Below are 27,229 nucleotides of genomic sequence, written 5' to 3' on the forward strand. Positions count from 1 at the left end.
CAGACTCAATTCTTTCATGAGAAAGTGCACCCCTTTGGTGAAATGGCCCTTCGGTACCGGTTTAGCCGGCTTGTGATCCCATTGGGGGTGGGCTACAAAATTAAAATCACCACCCAATATGATCGGTTGAGGTAGATGGGGCGCTAGGTGACCCACCAACGTCGCAAAAAAGGTGTGGGTGTAAGTGTTAGGAGAATAGACATTACACAATACTAAAGGCTTACACCAGAGTTCACCAACCAGTATAATGTATCTCCCATTAGGATCAGCAATTTGGTTATGAATATGAAAGGGTATGATTTTATGTATAAGGATAGCCACCCCACATTTCCTAGCGGTGTAGGAAGCATAGCTCACCTGTCCCGCCCACTCCCATTGGAGCTTGTCATGTTCAATAAAGGTCAAATGAGTCTCCTGCAGAAAGGCAATGTCAGTGTGTTCCCTTTTAAGGTAAGCTAATAATTTTGTGCGTTTGATGGGAGAGTGAATCCCGTCCACATTTAAAGATTTAACATTCAATTGCACCATGTAACAGAACAATTACAAGCAGTAAAAGCAGTGATGAGACCAAAACAGGGAGTGGTAGAGGCCGTCCCAGCCAATGCCTCCACCAACTCACGAGATTGAGCTGCACACCTTTCCAAAGAAAAAGAGAGCGCAAAATCCAAGAACACATGCATCCACACACACACCACATAGAGACCCCACTCAAACCACCAAGCATACAAGCATACAAACCCCCAGACACTCTCCCCCTCCATTCCACCAAACCCACCCCATCCCTAAACTCAGCACGGAAATCCATGCTAAACCCCCAAAATACAAGAGCAAAGAACAATCAAACGAACAGCTCCGGGCCATGCCCAAACAATCACAACATAATAGTAAGTGCAACCAGGATCAGAAACGGGTAGCAAAAAGTTCAAGTCCCCTAATGTGCTGCTCAAGGCCACAACAAAGAGATCGTTGGACCCCATCAGCACCAGACCCACAGTACATCAGGGAATGGTTCTGCAACTCTGACTTCCAAAAGCTGTGGGTAGGGAGGCAGAGAAGGCCAGCAGTACAATCCCTACCAGCAACCCAGCAGAGCAGAAACCTGTGACCAGTATAGCGCACACTAGCACACAGCGGGAGCCACCACAATGCTCAGGGCACGGCTCCCTCAAGAAGTTGAAAAGAGAAGGATGCCTCCAAGGTCCCACCAGCAAGCCAGCAAGGCCCCCAGGGGAGCCAGCCCAGAATCCAACCTTCAGGACAACAGGCACACGCAAGACAGGTGCTCCAGCAGTCCAGCAGATCCTCGAACAGCAGAAACATGGAGGGCCCACCCCTTGGCGGGAGATACTGGAACAGTCAAAAACTGCAGGAGAAACATATCCCAAAATAACGGACAAACCCGGGTCCCCGTCTATACGCAGGAGTTAAATGTGAAACATCTCAACAGCAGCACCTGCGAAATCCAGAGGATACAGCGCGGGGGAATCAGACCATCCCCGACTCCGCACACAGAGGCGCCGGCAGTCCTGTATAAAATGCTCCAGATCTCGCGGTGTCTCAAAGTAGTGGATCTTATTGTTGTAAGAGACCCGGGCTCTGGCGGGGTATAACAAGGACACCCTGATGTTTCTTTGGTATAGAGCATTGCAGTGGGGTGCCATAGCCCGACGACTTGAAGACACTTGAGGAGAAAAGTCTTGAAAGTCCAGAATCTTATGCCCCTCATAGGTGAAGCCAGACCTCTGCCGAAAGCGAGCAAGGACACGTTCCTTCATAGCGAAATTGAGAAAGCGGGCAAGGACTGGCCGGGGCCACTGTTCACCCTCTCGCCTGGGTCCAACTCGATGAGCGCGCTCAATCAAAACACGCTCCCCCGGGTCGCCGAGTTCCAGTTCTCCCGGAAGCCACGATTCTAGGCAGGTCCGCAGATCAACATCCCGAACAGTGTGGGGCAGCCCTATGAACAGTAAGTTATTTCTACGGTTCCGATTTTCATGGTCATTCAGTCTGTCCAAGCAGGCGGTCTTAGCAGTCTCCAGGACCCTCAGGCGCTCCTCAAAGTTGGCTGCGCGATCCTCCTGCTGAGCCACCCGGTCCTCCACCCTTTGCAGTCAGCCCGCATGTGTCTCCAGAGTCTCCCTAAAAGTCCTAAAGTCCTCCATGAAAGTTTGAATTTTCGCCAGCTTGTTTTCAATAACAAGAGTGAGGGATTTAGTCAGCTCTTGTATGGCTGCTTCTTGTATAGTGTGGCCACCATTACAGCCTAAATCAGGGCTCTGGAACAATCCTGAAAGTAGCCACAAACAAAGTACTAGCGTGTGACCCGACAGAGAGTCACCCTGCAGGACTGAACTTTCAAAAACATTCACAATTATTTTCAAACCAAAAAATAAAGTCCCCACAACAGGTAGTAGAAAAAATAAGTCAATTTTACTCATGCACTGAAGCAGGTAAGTAAATCCTCAATCTTTGTCACATTAGTCAGGATGCCATACATCATTAAAGCAGAAAGAGGAAAAAAAAAACTGCCAAAAGGCATGAACACAAAACAGTTCATAAACAAACTCAAACTTTCTTCTTCTGCTTATTAATTCCCAATTGTCCTTGATATCACAGTTCAATACAGAGCTTGTTCAGTCTGCTCCAAAGCAGGTATTTCTTTAACTCAATAATAAAGTTCAGCATTCCGAATTCCTCAATTCTCAATCAAAACAAAATAAAAGAAAGCCTCTGGCAACAATCCAGGTCTGCCAGGAACAGGAGAGTGTAATAGATTTTGCAAAAATAAAGGCCCTAAAATAGGCTTTCATAAATTCCCTCCCAAGGTGGAAGCAAAACCTCTCCCCACACTACACTCCTAGCTTTCTCAAAGCTCACATTCCATGGAAAAAAAAACACAGCACACAAACAGTCAAAAACAAACACACTCGCTGTTTGTGGCTGGAAGCCAAGTCCACCTGCATCAGCTCAAGGTCATTAGATTCACTGCCAGAACAGGCTTCCTGAAAATCCATAGGTTCTTCCCCCAGGAGGGACAAGTGTTCAGCTTGTTCAGCCTCGATCAGCTCCATGGGTTGTGGCTTGTTGTTCCTGTTTGGCTCAGGAGGATCCCTAGGGAGGCAAGGCTTAAACTTCCTCCCTAACCGGCTTGCCAGTCTGAATGCCAGTGCTGGCTTATCTAGTCTAGGGGCGTGCCCTGTTCTAGGTGTGTCAGCAGATCTCCAGGGGCCTCTAGAGCTCCCCTGGTGGTGGTTTGGACAAAACTCACTACCTTCTTCTTCAGACCAATCTGGCTCCTCCTGGTGGTCAGTGGCATTATTTCTCAAACTAACATCCTGAAAAATCCTGAAATTTTCATTCCTGGGTTTTACTTTTACTTTTTTCCTTGGTTTGATTGAGACCTTGGCAGGCCTTGCGTCTGACTGGTCACAATAGTGAACATGGGGACCTCGTGGTTCTCCGCTATCCTAGGATCTGTAGGCCTCACCTTCCCGCGGGTATCTCGTTGCGTTCGTGCAGTCATGCCGAGCACTAAGCACTCCCGAAAAACGCTCTTCGTGTTCCTGCCAACTTCGGAAGGGTGCCGGGTCCCAAGGAAATTGTACTATTTAAAAAGAAGATTTAACTCATCATGGCCCGGAGCTGTGCGGAGGCACGTCCATTCAGGTGCACGGCATCACGTGACCCCCCGCTGTTTTGCACTTTTAACTACTCAGCCTCGATGGAGCTCACAGCTCAAGCAGCCATTCCGTGGCGTGATGTCACTTCCTCCCAGTAAGGCTATTCTTATAGACTGTAGTGGCGAGGATTGGTCATGTCGGGGTGGGGGGCCCAGAGGGAGTTTCCTTTCCATTGAGAGAGACTCATCTCATGTGCATTTATGCCACATAGGTATATAAACATCTCTATCATATTACAACCTCTCTTACCTTTCCTCCAAAGTATACATATGTGTCACAATCTAAGAAAAGGTACCAAGTCTTAGTGCACGCTTACTTACTAGCATGAAATGTTGCTACTCTTTGGGTTTTGGCCAGGTACTAGTGACCTGGATTGGCCACCGTGAGAACGGGCTACTGGGCTTGAATGGATCATTGATCTGACCCAATAAGGTTATTCTTATATTCTTAAGGTGCAGCCTCCAGAATTGTACACAATATTCTAAATGAGGTCTCACAAAAGTCTTATACAGGGGCATCAATACCTCTCTCTATGCACCCTAGCATCCTTCTAGCTTTCACCATCACTTTTTCAACCTGTTTGGCCACCTTAAGATCATCAAATACAATCACAACCAAGTTCCGTTCTTTACCCCTAAACTGTACTGTTCCCTCAGGTTTTTGCAGCCCAAATGCATGACCTTGCTTTTCTTAGCATTAAATTTTAGCTGCCAAATTTCAGACCATTCTTCAAGCTTCACTAGGTCTTTCCTCATGTTATTCACACCATCAGAGGTAGCTACTCTATTGCAGGTTTTGGTATTATCTACAAAGAGGCAAATTATTTGACAGGCGGTGTATAGCTACAGTATTTCCTGTTCAAAAATACATGCGAGATGGACATCCGTTTGGGACAGTGTGATGTGGATGGCCCTATTCTGACTTGGAAGTCCTTTGAAAATGCACCTAGTAAACTTCTTAAAACCACTAGGAAAAACAATAGCAACGGAATCAAACATCTCCTTTATCAAATGCCTAAGGTCTAAGACGGCCTAGTGGGCTACAGAAAAGAAATAAAATATTAAAAATTCTGACAACTTAACTAAGGTGAACTACTAGGGATTAGGAACCTTCGTGACATATTACATATTTAAAAATAAAAAAGGGAAAACGGTGGCAAAATTAGTCACATAAGAGATTTCCAGACATGGATTGAGGGAAGCTACAGAAGCACATCTTTATTGCTCTGCAGAAACAGCAGGAAGGTGCATGCATGTGCAGTGCAATGCTCTAAAAAATGGCAAACTGGATTCTACTGGATGACATCACCCAGTTGTAAGAATATAGCATCCTACTTTATTTATTCATAACATTTCTATTCCACACTATCTGTAGTTATAGGCAAATTACAAGATCATAAATGTAAAAGCAAATACTTGTCCTTGGATGAAAAAAAGATTCAGACACCGAGCATGAGACCCAGACCCAGGATATGAGAGAAACACACATCACCTCATAGCAGAGTAACAAAATCATGGCATCTGACTATTACCGGTCATGTTAAACTCCATTTCCATCCCACTGTCTCCTCAAGAATTCTGACTCTCCTCCCTCTGCTCTTCTGTCTCCAGACTCACAATATCTTTACAACAGCCAGGTGGAAGTATGTTTGGTGCCCTCTGCAAACCTTCAGCCTTACATTCCCCTCACCCCACCCCCACTTAATTAACTTCTTTGTGGGCATGTGAGAATAATAAAGATCATATCTAAAAGTCAATTTCCCAGGTACATGCGCTGTTTGAAAACTGCCTAACTTTCCTGCAAATAAAAGTGTGCATTGATAGTTCTTTGAATTTGTATGGCTATCAGGATATATTGTTTTCACTGGAGCTACTCTTTACTGCCAAATCTGCTACCTTAGGCAACTGCCTTGTCTTGCCTAATGGCTGGAGCTGGCTTATTTAACACTATTACAGGTCTCTTCACCATATCAGTTTACTTTCAAGTTGTATTTCTCTTGGATGAAATCATTAGAGAGCAGCAAAAGAGAAGCTTTACTTGGTCTCATAGTTCCAAATACGGACAGAGCGATCCAGGGAACAGGTGGCGATAAGAGGTTTGCGAATGCAGGTATCCAAACCAGTGATGGAGGCCGAATGTAAAGGGAAAGTCAGATATTCAAAATGAGCTTCTTCTCCCTAAAAAGAAAAGATAAAAACTATGAAACAGTGATGATCCTGAATTAAAAGTGAGACTATATATGCCATTCACAGGGCAGGCACTGAATCTGAAAAGGCAAGGAGTAACCGAGCATGGAATACCCCAATGATTCTGATGGGAGGAGCATTAAACTCAATAGGAAGGTACAGACTCAGGCCGGCTCCCTAGCCCAGGTGAAGTCCAAAGATCCCGTCCCCTTCCCCAGTGCACTACTGCATGTGGTACCTAAACACTGATATGATGCCCATCTAGCACAAACAATGTCCATATTCAATAGATTAGGGACTGAGGAGTCCATACCAATCAATTTTGAGTCAAATTGAGGGTTTTTGAGGCAGAAATGAAAGTTAGAAAAAAAGATCGACTTTAAAATCCAAGATAGACGCCGTCACAAATTTGCGCCAAAAACGGCAAAAATAAAAAATAATGATTTGGGGTCTGGGGAAATGGGGAACCTGAACCCTACCCAAAGAAACTATGAAAAATGACTTTTAAATCATTTCACAAGCCACCCCCGAAGTTTCCATAGAAAATGATGGATATACTCACAGTTCTGTAGTGCCTTTGCCTGTCAGAGTTTTTAAAAGCAGCTGAGTGGAGAAAAAGCACAGTTACTTACCGTAACAATTGTTATCCAGGGACAGCAGGCAGTTATTCACACATATGGGTGACATCATCCACGGAGCCCGGATGCGGACAGTCTCCCAAGCAGACTTGCTTGTAGAAACATAGAAGTTTAGAGTCAGCCACACCGCGCATGTGCCAGAACCTTCTCGCCCAGCGCAGGGCAAGTCTCCTCAGTTCAGATAGCTAGCAGAGAAGCCAACCAGGGGAGGTGGGTGGGTTGTGAGAATAGCTGACTGCTGTCCCTGGATAACAGCTGTTACGGTAAGTACAGCTGTTATCCAGGAAGAACAAATGGCTAAAAATGTAAAAAAGGGAGATAAAAATTTTTTCAGATATATTAGTGAAAGGAGGAAGATAAAAAATGGAATTGCTAGGCTAAAAGATGCTGGGAACAAATATGTGGAGAGTGATGAGGAGAAAGCAAATGTGCTAAACAAATACTTCTGTTCTGTGTTCACAGAAGAAAATCCTGGAGAAGGACCAAGATTGTCTGGCAAAGTTACACGAGAAAATGGAGTAGATTCTGCGCCGTTCACGGAGGAGGGTGTTTATGAGCAACTTGAAAAACTGAAGGTGGACAAAGCGATGGGACCAGACGGGATCCATCCCAGGATACTAAGGGAGCTCAGAGAGGTTCTGGCGAGTCCTATTAAAGACTTGTTCAACAAATCTCTGGAGACGGGAGTGATTCCTGGGGATTGGAGGAGAGCGGATGTGGTCCCTATTCATAAAAGTGGTCACAGGGATGAAGCAGGAAACTACAGGCCGGTGAGCCTCACTTCAGTTGTTGGAAAAATAATGGAAGTGTTGCTGAAAGAAAGGATAGTGTATTTCCTTGAATCTAATGGGTTACAGGATCCGAGGCAACATGGCTTTACAAAAGGTAAATCGTGCCAAACGAACCTGATTGAATTTTTTGATTGGGTGACCAGAGAGCTGGATCGAGGACATATGCTAGATGTAATTTACTTGGATTTCAGCAAAGCCTTTGATACAGTTCCTCATAGGAGGCTGTTGAACAAACTTGAAGGGCTGAAGTTAGGACCCAAAGTGGTGAACTGGGTCAGAAACTGGCTGTCGGACAGACGCCAGAGGTGGTGGTTAATGGAAGTCGCTCGAAGGAAGGAAAGGTGACTAGTGGAGTCCCTCAGGGTTCGGTGCTGGGGCCAATCCTGTTCAATATGTATGTGAGTGACATTGCTGAAGGGTTAGAAGGAAAAGTGTGCCTTTTTGCAGATGATACCAAGATTTGTAACAGAGTAGACACCGAAGAGGGAGTGGAAAATATGAAAAAGGATCTGCAAAAGTTAGAGGAATGGTCTAATGCCTGGCAACTAAAATTCAATGCAAAGAAATGCAGAGTAATGCATTTGGGGATTAATAATAGGAAGGAACCGTATATGCTGGGAGGAGAGAAGCTGATATGCACGGACGGGGAGAGGGACCTTGGGGTGATAGTGTCCGAAGATCTAAAGGCGAAAAAACAGTGTGACAAGGCAGTGGCTGCTGCCAGAAGGATTCTGGGCTGTATAAAGAGAGGCATAGTCAGTAGAAGGAAGAAGGTGTTGATGCCCCTGTACAGGTCATTGGTGAGGCCCCACTTGGAGTATTGTGTTCAGTTTTGGAGACCGTATCTGGCGAAAGACGTAAGAAGACTTGAGGCGGTCCAGAGGAGGGCGACGAAAATGATAGGAGGCTTGCGCCAGAAGACGTATGAGGAGAGACTGGAAGCCCTGAATATGTATACCCTAGAGGAAAGGAGAGACAGGGGAGATATGATTCAGACGTTCAAATACTTAAAGGGTATTAACGTAGAACAAAATCTTTTCCTGAGAAAGGAAAATGGTAAAACCAGAGGACATAATTTGAGGTTGAGGGGTGGTAGATTCAGGGGCAATGTTAGGAAATTCTACTTTACGGAGAGGGTGGTGGATGCCTGGAATGCGCTCCCGAGAGAGGTGGTGGAGAATAAAACTGTGACTGAGTTCAAAGAAGCGTGGGATGAACACAGAAGATTTAGAATCAGAAAATAATATTAAATATTGAACTAGGCCAGTTACTGGGCAGACTTGTACGGTCTGTGTCTGTGTATGGCCGTTTGGTGGAGGATGGGCAGGGGAGGGCTTCAATGGCTGGGAGGGTGTAGATGGGCTGGAGTAAGTCTTAACAGAGATTTCGTCAGTTGGAACCCAAGCATAGTACCGGGTAAAGCTTTGGATTCTCGCCCAGAAATAGCTAAGAAGAAAAAAAATTAAATTAAAAATTAAATTAAATTAAAAAAAAATTTTTTTAATTGAATCAGGTTGGGCAGACTGGATGGACCATTCGGGTCTTTATCTGCCGTCATCTACTATGTTACTATGTTACTAAGTAACTGTGCTTTATCCCAGGACAAGCAGGCAGCCTATTCTCACATATGGGTGACCTCCAAACTAACCAGAATTGAATGGTGGGAGCATTGGCAACTTAGGAGAATAAATTTTGTAATACTCTCTGGCCAAAATGGCCATCCCGTCTGGAGAAAACATCCAGACAATAGTGAGAGGAGAAAGTATGAACCAAGGACTAGGTAGCAGCTATGCATATTTCCTCAATAGGTGTAGATCTGAGGAAAGCCACTGAAGTTGCCATTGCTCTGACTTTATGGGCTGTGACTCGACTCTGTAGTTGTAATCCAGCCTGGGCATAGCAGAAAGAGATACAAGCAGCCATCCAGTTGGATATGGTATGCTTAGAGACTGGATGTCCCTACTTGTTTGGATCGAAGGAGACAAAATGTTGAGGAGCAGTTCTGTGTGGTTTGGTGCGTTCCAAGTAGAAGGCCAAAGCACGCTTATAGTTCACAGTATGAAGAGCTGATTCTCCAGGGTGAGAATGAGGTTTGGAAAAAACACTGGAAGAACAAAGGATTGGTTGAGATGAAATTCTGAAACCACTTTAGGATGATTACGAAGGACCACCTTGTCATGTTGGAACATAGTGAAAGGTGGATCAGCAACTAAAGCTTGCAGCTCACTGACTCTTCGAGCAGATGTGAGGGCAATGAGAAGCACCACTTTCCAAGTGAGATACTTCAGATGAGCCGTAGACATTGGTTCAAATGGAGGCTTCATCAAGCGAGCAAGAACAACATTGAAATCCCAAACCACTGGAGGCGGATTGAGAGGAAGTTTGACAGTGAAAAGTCTTTTCATGAATCTGGAAACCACAGGATGAGCAGAGAGGAGTTTCCCTTCAATAGGCTGACGGAAAGAAGCAATTGCACTGAGATGGACTTGAATCAATGTAGACTTGAGGCCAGAGGTGGATAAGTGCAAAAGAGAATCTAGAACAGAAGATAAGGAAAAATCTTGAGGCTCCTTATCATGAGAGATGCGCCACGTAGAAAATCTTGTCCATTTTTAGTGGTAGCATTGTCTAGTGGCAGGCTGTCTAGAAGCCTCTTACAGGTTGAGAAAACTGAAGAGGAGTTATGTTGAGAGGTACCAAGCTGTCAGGTGCAGAGACTGCAGAGTGGGATGAAGTAGACCAATTTGCCTGGAACAGCAGGTAAAGCATAAGGAGTCTCCAGACAACGTTTCAAAGCTTGAGATAAAAGCTTGTTAAGAGAAAGCTTAAATGACTCTGTAGGAAGTTGAGGTAGTTGCATGACCTCAAAATACTCCTTAGAGTATTTAGAACCAGCATCGAACTGAATTTCCAGATCATCAGGTGATCTGCCAAGGCCTTGCCTCGAGTAGGGCTCGATGACCTCGAGGTGCTTCGAGCAGAGAACGAAGGTGAAGCCTCTCTGGAGAAGTGACAATCCAAAGAATATAGAGATTTGGAAGAGGCAATGAAAGCAGCTGATTCCTCAGAGTCCGGAAGCAGTGACCTGAAGTGAGGAGTTGGGGGCCTCGAAGAACTGGAAGGTCCGGAATGAGGCCCAGACAAAGAAGTGTGCTTTTTAGAAGATCTGCGCCTCAATGGATGTTTCAATGAAGGCCTCAATCGGCAACGAGAGTAGTGCTTGGAAGCAGGTCTCAAGCATCGAGGAAACTTTGCCCTATGTATGGAAACAGGCAACGCTGCTGGTGAATGGATAGGGCTCGAAGCTGTAGATCGAAACTCAGTGGTTTGGATCGAGAAATCTCGAAGCACTCCCAAAGACTCTGCTCCTTGTATGGAGTGTGCGGATTCCTGTTGAGACATTCACAAAGAATCTGCTCCTTGCATAGAGTGTGAAGGTTCCAATCGAGACATTCGCAAAGAATCTACTCCTTGCATAGAGTGTGAAGGTTCCAATCGAGACACTCGTAAAGAATCTTCTCCTTGCATAGAGTGTGAAGGTTCCAATCGAGACACTCGCAAAGAATCTACTCCTTGCATCAAGTGTGTAGATGCCAGACCAAACACTCGCAAAGACTCTTCTCCTTGCATAGAATGTGAAGCTTCAGCTCAAGGCACAAGCAGGGACTTGACCTCGCGGGAGACTGCTGATTGCCCAGGCTGGATTACAGGAGGCATTGTCGAAGCAGAACCATATTTGCACAATAACTGAACAAATTGATGCTCCAACATGGTCTGGCGAGAAGCCTGCAAAGGTGGATCCGCGTCTGAAACCGGACCACTTGCTGAGGCTATAGGCTCCAAGGTGGCAGTGGAAATGTGCTTGGATTTGGAGGTCTTGGAAAGCTTGAGGACCACAACAGGAACCTTCTGCTGAGGTATCTGACCTGAGGGGAGCTCAGGGAAAGATAAAGCAGGTGTAGTCGAGGCTAAAGATGATCCAAACGAGGATGGTCTGATGAGGCTCAAGATCAGTGGAAGCAGGAGGACCCTCACTGGAAGGCGGGACCGAGGTAGCACTCGAAGTCGAGGGTGTCACTGATGAGTTCATGCTGAAGAATTTCTCCTAGAAAACTCGATGACGTTTAAGGGCTCGAGGTTGAAGAGTAGCCCAGCACTTGCACGGCCCAATGTGTGAGACAAATCGCACGCTGGCTAGAAACATAGAAACATAGAAACATAGAAATAGACGGCAGATAAGGGCCGCGGCCCATCCAGTCTGCCCACCCTAATGACCCTCCCCTACCTTTACCTTGTGAATAGATCCCACGTGTCGATCCCATTTGGCCTTAAAATCAGGCACACAGCTGGCCTCAATCACCTGAAGTGGAAGACTATTCCAGCGATCAACTACCCTTTCAGTAAAAAAGAACTTCCTGGTGTCACCTCGCAGTTTCCCGCCTCTGATTTTCCACGGATGCCCTCTTGTTGCCGTGGGACCCTTAAAAAAGAAGATATCTTCCTCTGTCTTGACGCGGCCCGTGAGATATTTGAACGTCTCGATCATGTCTCCCCTCTCTCTGCGCTCCTCGAGCGAGTACAGCTGCAACTTTTCCAACCGTTCCTCGTACGGGAGGTCCTTGAGTCCCGAGACCATCCGAGTGGCCATTCTCTGGACCGACTCCAACCTCAGCACGTCCTTGCGATAATGCGGCCTCCAGAATTGCACACAGTACTCCAGGTGGGGCCTCACCATGGATCTATACAATGGCATAATGACCTCCGGCTTACGGCTGACGAAACCCCTGCGTATGCAACCCATGATTTGTCTTGCCTTAGATGAAGTTTTCTCCACTTGATTGGCAGCCTTCATGTCCTCACCGACAATCACCCCTAAGTCCCGCTCTGCTACCGTTCTTGTTAGGATCTCACCATTAAGGGTATAAGTCCTGCATGGGTTTTGGCTACCCAAGTGCATAACTTTGCATTTTTTGGCATTGAAACTGAGTTGCCAGGTCCTAGACCAGCGCTCCAGTAGGAGTAGATCGTGCATCATGTTGTCGGGCATTGAGTTTTTGTCCGTTGTGCTTTTGCCCACTACATTGCTTAGCTTGGCGTCATCGGCGAATAATGTTATTTTACCTTGGAGCCCTTCTGTCAAGTCACTTATGAAGATATTGAACAGGATCGGGCCCAAGACCGAGCCTTGGGGCACTCCACTGATCACCTCCGTCATTTCAGAGGGGGTGCCGTTTACCATTACCCTTTGAAGTCTACCTCCAAGCCAGTTCCCAACCCATTTTGTCAATGTCTCGCCCAATCCTATAGAACTCATTTTACTTAGCAACCTGCGGTGTGGTACACTATCGAATGCTTTGCTAAAGTCCAGGTACACAATGTCCAGGGACTCCCCAACATCTAGCTTCCTCGTCACCCAGTCAAAGAAGCCGATCAGGTTGGATTGGCAGGATCTCCCCTTAGTGAATCCATGTTGACGGGGATCCCGCAGGTTCCTCTCATCAAGGATTGTGTCTAATTGGTGTTTGATTAAGGTTTCCATTAGTTTGCTCAATACTGATGTGAGACTCACCGGTCTATAGTTTGCTGCCTCAATTTTTGGGCCTTTCTTGTGAATTGGAATGACGTTAGCCGTCCTCCAGTCCAATGGGACGCTGCCTGTACTAAGGGAGAGGTTGAAGAGCACGGACAGCGGTTCCGCCAAGACATCACTCAACTCCCTGAGCACCCTGGGGTGTAGGTTGTCAGGCCCCATAGCCTTGTTAACCTTGAGCCTTGACAGTTCATCGTAGACACTGCTAGGTGTAAACTTGAAATTACTAAATGGGTCAGCCGAGCTAACCCTTGTCTGTAGCTGGGGGCCTTGCCCCGGCGCTTCTCGGGTGAAGACTGAGCAGAAATATTCATTTAATAGTTGTGCCTTTTCCGAGTCTTTTTCCACATATTCTCCGTCTGGTTTCCTAAGACGTACTATCCCTCCCGAGTTTTTTCTTCTGTCACTGATGTACCTGAAGAATGATTTATCTCCCTTCTGGATGTTCTTTGCTAGAGACTCTTCCATGTGGAATTTAGCCTCCCTGACTGCAGTTTTGACGGCTTTAGACTTGGCCAGGTATTCTACTCTAGAGTCTTGTTTCCCTGATTGTTTGTAAGAGATGAATGCTTTTTTCTTCTTCTTGATGAGATCTGAGATCTCCGCAGTGAACCACTGCGGCTTATTGTTCCTACGCCGTTTACTTACTAATTTAACATAGCGGTTTGTCGCTTCCTGTATGGTGGCTTTCAGAGTCGACCACGTTTCTTCTACACTATTGGTTACTGCTTGGCTTTGTAGCACCTGGTGAACAAATTCTCTCATGTTCTGGAAGTTTGTGTCCTTGAATTTGAGGACCTTGGTCAGTGTGGTAGGTTTAGTGAAGCCTTTCCTAAGATTGAACCATATCATGTTGTGGTCGCTGGAGGCCAGTGTTTCTCCCACCGAGACTTCTGTTACACTTTCCCCATTGGTAAGTAACAGGTCCAGTATTGCCTGATCCCTTGTTGGGTCCAGCACCAGTTGCCTGAGACGTGCTCCCCTCAAAGAGTTCAATAGCCTCCTACTGCTGCCGGAAGCAGAGGTAAGTGTGTCCCAATCCACATAAGGCATGTTGAAGTCGCCTAACAGTACTGTGTCCCCACGCAAGGTGATATTCTCTATATCTCCTATTAACTCCATATCTAGGTCATCCTGTTGTCTTGGGGGTCTGTAAATTACGCCAAGATACAGGCATTTGTCCTTTCCTCTGGCCAAATTGACCCAAAGAGATTCCCCAGTGTACTGGACGTCGGCGATTCTTGTGACCTTAATGTCATCTTTTGTATATAATGCTACACCTCCTCCCATTCTGCCCTCTCTGTCCCGGCGAAGCAAGTTGTAACCCGGTATGACCATGTCCCACCCATGGGTGTCCGTGAACCAGGTCTCAGATATTGCCACCACATCCAGGTCGGCATTCCTTATTTGTTTCCAGTTCAAGGATCTTGTTACCCAAACTGTGTGCATTAACGTACATAGCCCTCCATGTGTTTTTGTTACTTCTCGCTTGAGCTTCTTGGACACTATTAGCATTATGCTCATATTTTGTATTCTCCCTAGACTCAGAACTATCTCGTGTACTTAACCTGGACTCCCCAGATCCAGAGTTACAGTGTGTACCTATCCCAAATATGGAAGGGTGTGTATCCTTTGGGGGTGTTCCCGCATGGGCTACTTGAACTCCTTTGGTACAATATGCGATGTGTGTACCCCCTCTGGACCCAGGATTACAATGTGTACTGCCCATATTCCCGGAATTACCATGTGTACTCTCCCCTGACCCAGAATTGCAATGTGTACTCTTCCTAGATCCAGAAGTACAATGTGTATATCCTCTAGACCCAGAATTACAATGTGGCCCAGGATTATAATGTAAACCTACCCCAGACCCGAAATTGTGTATGCTCTCCTCTGACCTAGAATTACGGTGACCACTTACCTCAGCCTTAAAAAAGAATTGACAATTTAGCTCGTCAGGTTGGTCGTATGTGCCCGTACCCTCCCCCAACTTACCTAGTTTAAAGCCCTGTGAAGTAGGTGGGCTAGACGGTGTCCAAGGACGTTCTTCCCTCTTCTGGTCAGGTGCAACCCGTCTTGTCCCTGTAGTCCTTGCAATGCTTCTCCATGGTGTAGGAACCCGAAGTTCATCTCCTTGCACCATCCCTGTAGCCAGTCGTTGGCTCTCTGAATGCGATCCTCCCTGGCACTGCCCTTGCCCCTTACTGGGAGGATCGAGGAGAACACCACCTGCGCATCCATCCTCCTCAGCTTCTCACCCAGGGCCCTGAAGTCTTCAGGCTACACTTTTTGAAGCCTGTGACCAGCCGGGACATAGGAGGGAAGATAGCCGCTGTGAAGTTGAAGCCCGCAGGCTGCGGTCGCGCGGCCTGGCCCGCCAGTCAATCACTAAAGAAAAAATTAAAATAAGTCTTCTTCCTCTTTTTTTTTAAACTGTAAAAAAATTAACACAGCGATTTGCGAAAAAAATAAACACAAACTGCGGTGAGAGAAGGCACGAAGTAACAAGGTTAAACGCAGAGAGTCAAAGACGAACTTCTCAGCTCCATGGAAAACTGAGAACTGAGGAGACTCACCCTGCGCTGGGCAGGAAGGCACTCGCGCATGCGCGGTGCGGCTGACTCAAAACTTCTATGTTTCTACAAGCAAGTCTGCTTGCGAGGCTGTCCGCATCCGGGCTCCGTGGATGATGTCACCCATATGTGAGAATAGGCTGCCTGCTTGTCCTGGGATAAAGGACTTTCTGCCTCAGAAACAGCGCCAAATGCCCAGAATGAAAGATCTTTGGACTGCCAGCCAGCCAGATACTAACTACAACCTCCGCCCCCATGGATCCTCTGCCACACAGTCAGGGGCAGGAAAGGCAGCCTGCGCCTTGAAACCCGGGTGGGTTTCCATCCAGATACACACAGCCTGCGCTAGAAACCTGTGATAGGGTCACCGGCCAGCAGACTCCCACAGGAAGGGGCCCCGGGTACTTCAAGAAGGTGGCACACAGCAGGCTGGCTCCACAGATTCACCAGAGTTTCTCTGTGAAGCAGCAGTCCGGCATCACAGGACTGCATCTTTTTCTCTGAAAGTGGACCACGGGGGAGGGGTCTCAAGGCACTGAAGCCACCGAGAAATGAACTTTAATGATAAAATAAAACAAAAAGCAAAGCAACTGCAAAATACTTCTGCATGGACTGCTTGAAGAAATTGTAACTGGATTTGATTACTAGCTCTCAGGGTAAGGGGGGTGGAGCATGTACTCAGAAAAGTTGTGGATTTCTACAATACCCAGACTGCAGGTTGAGATTGAACACCTAGTATATGGAATCCTCCAGGGACATAACAGAAGTGTGGAATGGGGGCAGGAAGGAGCAGGGGAGGGGGCATGGGGGGCACAGGGGTGGGGGTGCCTCCTTTCTTTACTATGTCACTAGTGAAGACCCCTGACACCAAAGAGTGCTCATTAATGTTCCTGAAGTGAGACTCAGAACTCAAGGGTGTATTCCTAAACTTCCTGACAGGAGATGTCATATGCTGAGGAAAAATCAGTGCTAAGGTACTAGCTTTTCTGACAGGAGAGACCCCGAGGACATGCTGAAATGCTTGTGGCAGGAGTACTGCCTTCACATACAAGTAATGCAACATTAAGACTGAGAAAAGAATAAAAGAGAACCCACCTTACTCATCTCAGCTGATGATAGGGTAATACTAAAAAGTTGACTTTTCTGAGTACCAATTACTAGAGTCTCCTCCGAGGGACTCAAACCCATGCCAACAATCTCTTGCTGATCCGATAGACTTGGGTCACTGCTGTGCTGGTCCTGAGGAATCTGTGCAGCAAGAAAATCAAAGTAACTTTTCAGAGTAAAAAGCAAAATTGCTGATCCATTTCAGGTATTCTTTGATGACAAAAGAAGAATGACACAGTGGCATACCAAGGGGAATGTGGGGTGGGGTGGGGGGAGGAGCAGTCCGCCCCAGGTGCATGCCCTAAGGGGGTGCACAGCTGGCCAACAGGGTCCGGAACCACCCTCCCTATTCTGCCGCTGCTGCTTTCCTTAACTAGCAGCAGTGGCAGTAAACTTTAAATTGAGTCATCTTGGGACCTTTCTGCATCTCCCCAAGGCTGCCAGTCCACCCCCCTCTGACATCACTTCCTTGTTTTGGAGCAGAGCCAGCAGTCGCAGGGAGGTACAGCAAGATCCCGCAATGACTACGGGAGGTTAGATGATGTAAGTTTCCCTTCCTCCTTTTGACTCCCTTGCTGCCCTATCACTCACCTAGCCTGTAACAAATTAAACCCATGCTCCGGGGCTCTAACCCTGTACATGCTGGCTTCCTTTCTCTTTCCTCCCCCTCATGACATAACTTCCAGTTTCAGAGGAGAAGGGTTGGGAAGCCGGCAAGCACAGTGTTAGAGCCCCGGAGCATGGGTTCTAATTGCTTACAGGATACAGCGGACGATAGAGCAGCGAGGGAGTCGAAAGGAGGGAGGGAAGTGAAGCACTCGCTGCTCTTGCTTGCTTTGGGCCTTCCTCGCTGCTGGTTCCTGCCTTCGCAGAAACAGAAAGTAGGTAGGACCCGGCAGCGAGGAAGGCCCAAAGCAAGAACGAGCAGCGAGTTGTGAATGCTGAGCAGCCAACGGGAAGGGGGGAAGAGAAATGCTGCTGCTGCACCCAATTGGGGAGAGAGAGGGAAGGAGGGAGAAGGAAGACCAGGGAAGGGAAAGGAACTAGAGATGCCAAGTCCATGGGAGGGAGGGATAGGAGATACCAGACCATGGAGGGGGAGGGAGAGATGCCAGAGCATGTGGGGGGGAGGGAAGGAGACAGATGCCAGACCAGTGGAAAGGAAGGAAGGAGGGAGGGAGAGAAAGAAAGAAGAGGAGATGCCAGATAATGGAGGAAGAGGGGGAGATGGAAGGAAAGGAGAGAGATGCCAGAGCATGGGGGGAGGGAAGAGAAAGCACAGTTACTTACCGTAACAGGTATTATCCAGGGACAGCAGGCAGCTATTCTCACATATGGGTGACATCATCGAAGAAGTCCAGATGCTGACGGCTCACAAGCAGACTTGCTTGAAGAAACTCGAAGTTTTGAGTCGCCCGCACCGAGCATGCCTTCTCGCCCAGCGTAGGGCGCATCTCCTCAGTTCAGATAGCTAGCAGAGAAGCCAACCAGGGGAGGTGTGTGGGTTGTGAGAATAGCTGCCTGCTGTCTCTGGATAACACCTGTTACGGTAAGTAACTGTGCTTTATCCCAGGACAATGAAACAAAATAGAAACTCCAAACACCTGCCAAAGAAGCTTAACAAGAAACCTACAAAAGAGGCAGGAAAGATCACTCGGTTCTCAGAGGGGCGACTTACAGACCAAAAACACTGTGAATACACACAAACTAGTGCAAAATCTATAAATTAATATCATTTGGTAATGGGGTGCCCTCAGTGTAAGAGAGCAGTGAAAGGAGAAATACTCCAGCGCTTTACATTATGAGACAAGGACCAACAAGTCCCTGCCCCCACACCATCATAGGGCACCTCCAATGTGTGCCCTCTCTCAGCCGACTCAATTGCCTTCAGAGATTCGTGTTACCATTATGGGTTCCTGAAGAAGGGATTTTGGATCCCGAAACCAGGCTTGGTTGGACCTGGTATCCGGCGGTTTCTCTTTTTCGGGTTCTCGTTGTTTCAACTTTTTACATCTTCAGTTAAGTCGGTCTGTTTGATTCTTGTGGGAGTTCTCTGGGGGAGGTTCTCAGAGTGGCTGCTTTATTGACTTCACTTGTGTTTATTGAAATGTAGTGATTTATTTTGCACTATTTTTTTGATTTATTGACACACACTGGAGGTGCCCTATGATGGTGTGGGGGCAGGGACTTGTTGGTCTACAAAGTCTAAGTTGGGCTACAAAGTCTAAGGTAAGTACCAAGGATACCCACAACATTTCAGGGAGAAAGATCACTGATAATTTAGGAGCCACACTAAATCACAAGGGAATCTCTTCACAGATATGGAGGGCTATGTATGTTAATGCACACAGCTTGGGAAATAAAATTCTAGAATTAGAGACTGAGATAACAAATGCCGATCTTGACGTGATAGCGATATCCGAAAAATGGTTCACGGAATCGCATGGGTGGGATATGGTTATACCAGGGTACAACCTACTTCGTTGCGACCGAGTGGGTAAATTGGGAGGAGGAGTAGCGCTATACACTAAGGAAAGCATCAAAACCACCAGAATCACAGATATTAGATACACCGGGGAATCCCTCTGGGTGAACCTGGCCAGAGGGAAAGAAAAATGCCTATACCTTGGTGTGATATATAGACCTCCCAGGCAACAGGAGGACAAAGACATGGAATTAATTGAGGACATAGAGAACATCACGCTGCGCGGAGACTTAGTAATGCTAGGAGACTTCAACATGCCAGATGCAGATTGGAACACACTCTCCGCGACTACGGGTAGCAGCAAAAGAATATTAAACTCCATAAAGGGGGCACGTCTCAAGCAAATGGTGTTGGAGCCCACCAGGGATCAGGCATTACTAGACCTGGTCCTCACCAACGGAGATAGCGTCACGGAAGTCTCAGTAGGAGACACACTGGCCTCCAGCGACCATAATATGGTATGGCTCAACCTTAAGAAAGGTTTCCCTAAGACAAACACAGCAACAAGGGTTCTCAACTTTAGAGGTACAGACTTCAGCAGCATGGGAGATTTTGTCCATCGGGAGCTATATAAACAAGCAAAATCAGACAATGTGGAGGGTATGTGGTCGTCTCTGAAATCCATACTACACGAAGCAACAGACCGATACATAAAGACAGTAAGTAAGCGCAGGAGAAACAAAAGACCCCAATGGTTCAGTAAAGAAATTTCAGACCTAGTTAAACAGAAAAAAGACGCATTCATCACCTACAAACATCTAGGCAGAGAGGGGGCAAAAGAGTACTATCTAGACAGATCTAAAGCTGTCAAAACAGCAGTCAGAGAGTCCAAACTCCAAATGGAGGAAGAGTTAGCACGGAAAATTAAGAAAGGGGATAAATCTTTCTTCAGCTATATTAGTGACAGGAAAAGAAACAAAGATGGGATAGTACGCCTGAAACAATCGGACGGTAACTTTGCGGAATCAGATTCTGAGAAAGCAGAACTACTAAACCAATACTTCTGTTCAGTATTCACCCGAGAAGCGCCGGGAGTTGGTCCACAGCTGCAGATGGGAGATAACCAGAAAGACCCGTTTCAAGATTTTGAATTTACGCCCAGTAGCGTCTACGACGAACTATCAAGACTCAAAGTAAACAAAGCCATGGGACCAGATAACCTACATCCCAGAATGCTAAGGGAGTTAAGGGAAGTCCTGGCAGAACCATTATCTGTTCTTTTCAATCTTTCCCTAAGCACAGGAAGGGTCCCCTTGGACTGGAAAACCGCCAACGTAATCCCACTCCACAAAAAGGGCTGCAGGACAGAGACAGCAAACTACAGACCAGTAAGTCTCACGTCTATAGTGTGTAAACTCATGGAAACACTGATCAAACAGAATATTGACATAATCCTAGACGAAGAAAAACTGCGTGATCCACACCAACACGGGTTCACCCAGGGTAGATCCTGCCAATCTAATCTGATTAGCTTTTTTGACTGGGTTACTAGACAACTGGATGCTGGAGAGTCACTGGACGTAGTGTATTTGGACTTCAGTAAAGCATTTGATAGCGTCCCTCATCGAAGATTACTGAACAAGCTAAAATCGATAGGACTAGGAGACACTCTAACTACATGGGTTGGGGATTGGCTGAGCGGCAGACATCAAAGGGTAGTGGTGAACGGTACCCCATCTGAAGCATCGGACGTGATAAGTGGAGTGCCGCAGGGCTCGGTCCTGGGTCCGATTCTATTCAACTTATTCATAAGAGATATGACGCAAGGACTTAGGGGAAAGATATCGCTGTTCGCCGACGACGCCAAACTTTGCAACATAGTAGATAGAAGCTTATTACCTGATAATATGACACACGATCTACTGCTGCTGGAACAATGGTCAACTACTTGGCAGCTTGGCTTCAATGCTAAAAAATGCAAGGTAATGCACCTGGGAAAGAGAAACCCGTGTAGAACTTATGTACTAAATGGTGAAACCTTGGTTAGGACCACAGCGGAACGCGATCTAGGAGTGATCATTAGCGAGGACATGAAGGTTGCCAATCAAGTGGAGAAGGCTTCCTCCAGAGCAAGACAAATGATGGGGTGTATCCGCAGAGGTTTCGTCAGCAGGAGACCTGAAGTTATGATGCCGTTGTACAGAGCCATGGTGAGGCCTCACTTAGAGTACTGCGTTCAGTTTTGGAGACCTCACTACCGAAAGGACGTGCTGAGAATCGAGTCGGTACAGCGAACAGCCACCAGGATGGTCTTGGGGCTCAAGGATCTCACGTATGAAGAAAGACTAGAGAAATTGCGGATGTACTCACTTGAGGAAAGAAGGGAACGGGGAGATATGATTGAAACGTATAAGTATATCACGGGGCACATCGAGTCAGAAGATGATATATTCCGGCTCATGGGACCCTCAACCACCAGAAGGGCATCCGCTAAAAATCAGGGGAGGAAAGTTTCATGGCGACTTCAGGAAGTATTTCTTCACCGAGAGAGTTGTGGATCATTGGAACAGACTCCCACTCCAGGTGATAAAGGCCAGCAGCGTGACGGATTTTAAGAGAAAATGGGATACTCACGTGGGATCTTTAAGGGAGTAAACTCAGGGGGGGAGGATACTTGGAATGGGCAGACTTGGTGGGCTATAGCCCTTTTCTGCCGCTTTTTTCTATGTTTCTATGTTTCTATGACTTTACTGTGAAGGGGTAATCCAGCTTGGGCATAGAAGAATGAGATACAAGCCGCCATCCAGTTGGAGATGGTACGCTTAGAAATAGGATGACCCAACTTATTGGGATTGAAGGAGACAAAAAGTTGAGGAGCAGTTCTGTGTGGTTTGGAGCGTTCTAAATAGAAGGCCAAAGCACGTTTACAGTCCAGAGTATGAAGAGCAACTTCTCCAGGATGAGAATGAGGCTTTGGAAAAAACACTGGAAGAACAATGGATTGGTTGAGATGAAATTCCGAGACCACTTTAGGGAGGAATTTAGGATGAGTACGAAGAACCACTTTGTCATGATGGAACATTGTGAACGGTGGGTCAGCAACTAAAGCTTGCAGCTCACTAACTCGTCGAGCAGAAGTGAGGGCTATGAGAAACACCACTTTCCAAGTGAGATACTTCAGATGAGCCTTATCAATTGGTTCAAATGGAGGCTTCATGAGTTGAGAAAGGACAACATTGAGGTCCCAAACCACAGGAGGCGGTCTGAGAGGAGGTTTGACATTGAAAAATCCTTTCATGAATTTGGAAACCACTGGATGAGCAGAGAGGGGTTTCCCTTCAATAAGCTGATGGAAAGCCGCAATTGCACTGAGATGGACTCGGATAGATGTAGATTTGAGGCCAGAATTGGATAAGTGCAAAAGAGAATCTAGAACAGAAGATAAGTTGGAATGCTGAGGCTCTTTATGATGAGAAAAACACCACATAGAAAATCTAGTCCACTTTTGGTGATAGCATTGTCTAGTGATAGGCTTCCTAGAGGCTTCTAAAACATCTCTTACAGATTGAGAAAACTAAAGAGGGGTTATGTTGAGAGGTACCAAGCTGTCAGGTGCAGAGACTGCAGGTTGGGATGAAGCAGAGATCCTTGACTCTGTGTAAGCAGAGAAGGAAAAACTGGTAGAAGGTATGGCTCCCTGCTGCTGAGTTGAAGTAGAAGGGAGTACCAAGGTTATCTCGGCTACTGAGGAGCAATTAGAATCATGGTGGCATGATCGTTCTTCAACTTGACCAGAGTCTTGAGAATGAGAGGGAATGGAGGGAATGCATAGAGGAAAAGATTCGACCATTCCAGAAGAGAAGCATCTGCCTCGAGGCGATGAGGAGAGTATATCCTGGAGCAGAATTGAGGCAGTTTGTACTTGTGGTGAGCTGCAAAGAGGTCTATTTGAGGCGTTCCCCACAGTGAAAAATGTGATGAAGAGGGGCGGAATGGAGTGTCCACTCGTGAAACTGTAGGAGACGACTCAAGTTGTCCGCCAAGCAATTCTTCACCCCTTGAATGTAGACAGCTTTGAGGAAGGTGTTTTGGCGTATTGCCCAGTCCCAAACCTTCAGAGCTTATTGACAAAGGGAGGCAGATCCCGTCCCTCCTTGTTTGTTGACATAATACATGGCGACATGGTTGTCCGTCGAATGAGGACTACTTGGTCGTGAAGCAGATGTTGAAAAGCATTGAGAGCTTTGAGGATCGCTCTGAGTTCCAACAGATTGATATGACACTGACGATCCGTATTGGTCCATAGGCCTTGAGTACGGAGACCATCGAGATGAGCACCCTAAGCGTAGGTCGAAGAGTCTGTTGTGAGGACCTTCTGATAGGGGGGTGTTTGAAAAAGCAAGCCTCTGGAAAGATTGGAAGAGAGCATCCACCAACGAAGAGACTTCTTCAATGAAGGAGTGAACTTCCAAGTACCTATCTTTATTTATTTTTATTTTATTGTATCTTTAATGCATCTTTAATGTAAACCGCTTTGAACCTCACGGTATAGCGGTATATAAGAAATTAAATTAAATTAAGAAATTAAATTAAATTAAATGTGTTGAGAAGGAGGGTCGCAAACTTGCGTACATTGAGATGCCAGGGTCCACTGAGGAATTCTGAGGTGAAGTCTGGCAAAATAAGTCACGCGTACTGTGGAGGCCATGTGACCCAGAAGTATCATCATGTGTCTCACTGAGATGGAAGAGCGGGAAGACACTGGATGACAGAGTTGAAGAAGAGATTCCAGACGTTGTTGTGGAAGGAATGCTCTGAGTTGGACAGTGTCCAGAACAGCTCCAATGAACTGTAGATTCTGTGAGGGCTGAAGTTGAGATTTGGGAAAGTTGATTTGAATCCCAGACTTTGTAGGAACCAGGTAGTCTGTTGGGTCGCTACAATAACCCCTTGAGATGTGGAATCTTTGATGAGCCAGTCGTCTAAGTAGGGAAATACCTGAAGACCATGATTTCTTAGAGCTGCTGCTACCACTACCAGGCACTTGGTGAACACTCTGGGAGATGAGGCCAAGCCGAAGGGTAGAACTCTGTATTGAAAATTCAGATTCCCCACCTGAAATCTGAGGTACTGATGGGAGGCCGGATGAATGGGGATATGAGTGTAGGCCTCCTTGAGATCCAGAAAGCATAACCAGTTGTTCTTCTCGAGAAGGGGATAAAGGGATGCCAGGGACAACATGTGAAACTTTTCTTTGATTAGAAATTTGTTGAGAGCCCTGAGATCTAGAATGAGTCGCAGATCACCTGTCTTCTTCGGAACAAGGAAGTAACGGGAGTAAAACCCCCTTTTCTGCTGTTCCAAGGGAACTGGTTCGATGGCATGGAGACGAAGCAGAGCTTGAGCTTCCTGAAAAAGAAGGGCGGTCTGGGATAGATTGGAAAGATACTCTCTTGGGGGAAGCTCTGGTGGAATCTGAGAGAAATGAAGAGAATATCCTTCCCTGATGATGAAAGTACCCAGAGGTCAGATGTAATTATCGTCCATCGGTGGTAGAAATGATGGAGATGACCTCCTATACGGGGAAAATGAGACAGAGTCAGAACGGTGGAGGTTATGCTCTGTTTTAAACAGTCAAAAGGCTGAGTAGCCTTAGGTGCAGCAGAAGGTTGAGGTTTCTATTGTTTTTGAGGCTGCTGTTTCTTTAGAGGAGGGCGATAATAAGGAGCTGTCCTCGGAGTAAAACGCCGCTGATAGATAAGAGCAGGGCATGCAGGTTTTACAGGAGCTGGCTTCGGCTTGGGTCTGACAATAGAAGCAAAGGATTTCTCATGGTCAGACAATTTCTTGGTGGCTGCCTCGATGGATTCATCGAAGAGGTCATTGCTGTCACAAGGGATATTAGCCAAGCGGTCTTGAAGATTAGGGTCCATGTCAATGGTATGAAGCCAAGCAAGACGACGCATAGCCACAGAAAAAGCAGCTGCATGGGCAAACAACTCGAAGGCATTGTAAGATGACTGCAGGAGATGCAATCTGAGTTGGGATAAAGAAACCAGGACTTCTTGAAATTCAAAATGCTTTTGAGTATCCAGATAAGTCAAAAACTTTGGCAATAGAGAAATAAGGAATTCAAAATAAGTGATGAATTGAAAATTATAATTGAGGACTTTAGAGGACATCCTAGCATTTTGATAGATGCGACGTCCAAATTTGTCCATAGTTTTCCCTTCCAGGAGGAACGGTGGCATAAACCTTGGAAGGATGGGACCTCTTTAAGGAAGACTCGACAAGCAGGGATTGATGAGATAACTGTGAGTTGTCAAACCCTTTGCGATGCACAGTTTTATACCTAGAGTCCAATTTTCCTGCAACAGCTGGTATGGAAAAAGGTGTTTCCATGCATCGACCAAAAGTCTGATTCAAAAGCTTATGAAGTGGAAGCTTAAGAGACTCTGCCGGAGGTTGAGGAAGATGCATGACTTTGAGATACTCCTTAGAGTATTTGGAGCCAGTATTTAATTGAAGGTCCAAGTCCACAGCCATCTGACGAAGAAAAGATGAGAAAGATAGCTGATCTGCTAATGCTTTGCCACGAGAAGGACTCGAGGACGTCAAGGCAGCCTGGGTCGAAGATGACGCTACGGCAGGAAAAAAGGCATGAAAGGAATATGGTGACTTGGACGAGGCAATTGAAATCGGGACATCCTCGAGGTCCGGCATTGGAGACCTCGAACGAGGAGTCAGTGGTCTAGTCGAGGTTGGAGTAGATCGAGGCTTAGTGGAAGAAGGTCTTTCTTTAGAAGAAAAACTATGCCTGAAAGGATGCCTCGAAGAAGACCTCGATCGTCGATGAATACTATGCCTGGAGGCTTAGTGGAGGAACCTCGATGCACTCCCAAAGACTGCTCCTTGTATAAAGTGTGAGGATTCCTTCCGAGGCACTTGCAATCTGCTCCTTGCTGTACGTGCACTGATGCTAGACCAGACACTTGCAGAGACTCTGCTCCCTGCAAAGAGTGTGGAAGGTCAGCCTGAGGCAGTGGAAGTGGCTCGACCTCACGGGAGACTGCTGAATGCCCAGGCTGGATAAGAGGAAGAAGCTTCGGTCCCATATTAGTAAGGAACTGAATGAACTGCTTCTCCAACATGGTCTGGAAAGAAGCCGGCAAGGATGGATCTACGTTTGAAACTGGACCACCTGCCTTGGCTGGAGGTTCCTTCGAGGTAGTGTGAGTGTGCTTCGACTTGGAAATCTTAGGCACTTTAATCACTACCGCTGGAACTGACTGCTGAGCTATCTGACCTGAGGAAACAGGGGAAGATACAGTAGATACAGATACAGAAGAAAGAGTCGCTGCAAACGACGAAGGTCTGATGAGGCTCGAGGTGGAAGCAGTAGAAGCAGGAGGAACCTCGGTAGGAGTCGAGGCCGTGGTCGCCTTTAAGAACATAAGAATATAAGCAGTGCCTCCGCCGGGTCAGACCACAGGTCCATCCTGCCCAGCAGTCCGCTCCCGCGGCAGCCCAAACAGGTCATGACCTGTCTAAATCACCAGAAGGGGCCCCCATGCCACCTTGGTTTCCTATTGAGTCCTATCTTCCCATCAAAGTCCTAGCCCTCCGGTCTTGCACATGCACGACCTGGTTGGGATTCTATATTTATTTTCTGGTTAGCTTTCTCAGTATCCCACGATCCTTTTATCCTTCAGGAATCCGTCCAGTCTCTGTTTGAATCCCTGTACCGTACTCTGCCTAATCACTTCCTCCGGTAGCGCATTCCAAGTGTCCACGACCCTCTGGGTGAAAAAAAACTTTCTTGCATTCGTTTTGAACCTATCTCCCTTCAGTTTCTCCGAATGCCCCCTCGTACCTGTTGTCCCCTTCAGCCTGAAGAATCTGTCCCTATCCACCCTCTCTATGCCCCTCATGATCTTGAAGGTCTCTATCATATCACCCCTGAGCCTCCTTTTTTCCAGAGAGAAGAGCCCCAGCCTATCCAACCTCTCAGCATATCAGCAGTGTTCCAGCCCTCTTACCAGTTCCGTTGCTCTCCTTTGGACTCTCTCAAGTACCGCCATGTCTTTCTTGAGGTACGTCCAAAGGAGAGCAACGAAACTGGAGTCGAGGGATCAGTAGAAAATTCCATCTCGAAGAGCTCATCCACCAAAATACAATGACGATTGAAAGCTCGAGGCTGAAGCGTTTGACAGCGCAGGCACGATCTAGGATGATGTTT

General features: G+C 46.7%; 1 protein-coding gene across 4 annotated transcripts in view; it reads right to left on the reverse strand.

Moving 5' to 3' along the window:
• Nucleotides 1–27,229, reverse strand: part of CFAP57 (cilia and flagella associated protein 57) — a 503,571-nt gene that overhangs the window by 330,521 nt on the left and 145,821 nt on the right. For all 4 annotated transcript variants that reach the window (XR_004536603.1, XM_033916173.1, XM_033916174.1 and 1 more), the window contains 2 exons: nt 16,554–16,706; nt 5,718–5,857 (listed from right to left, as the gene is read on the reverse strand). Coding sequence is in view for 3 of the 4 variants with exons in the window: in XM_033916173.1 (XP_033772064.1) it covers nt 5,718–5,857; nt 16,554–16,706 (293 nt within the window). In the remaining variant the exon portion in view is untranslated. The remainder of the gene's footprint in view (nt 1–5,717; nt 5,858–16,553; nt 16,707–27,229) is intronic.

The sequence above is a fragment of the Geotrypetes seraphini genome, chromosome 12 (assembly GCF_902459505.1).
Source record: "Geotrypetes seraphini chromosome 12, aGeoSer1.1, whole genome shotgun sequence".
NCBI classification, from domain to species: domain Eukaryota; kingdom Metazoa; phylum Chordata; class Amphibia; order Gymnophiona; family Dermophiidae; genus Geotrypetes; species Geotrypetes seraphini.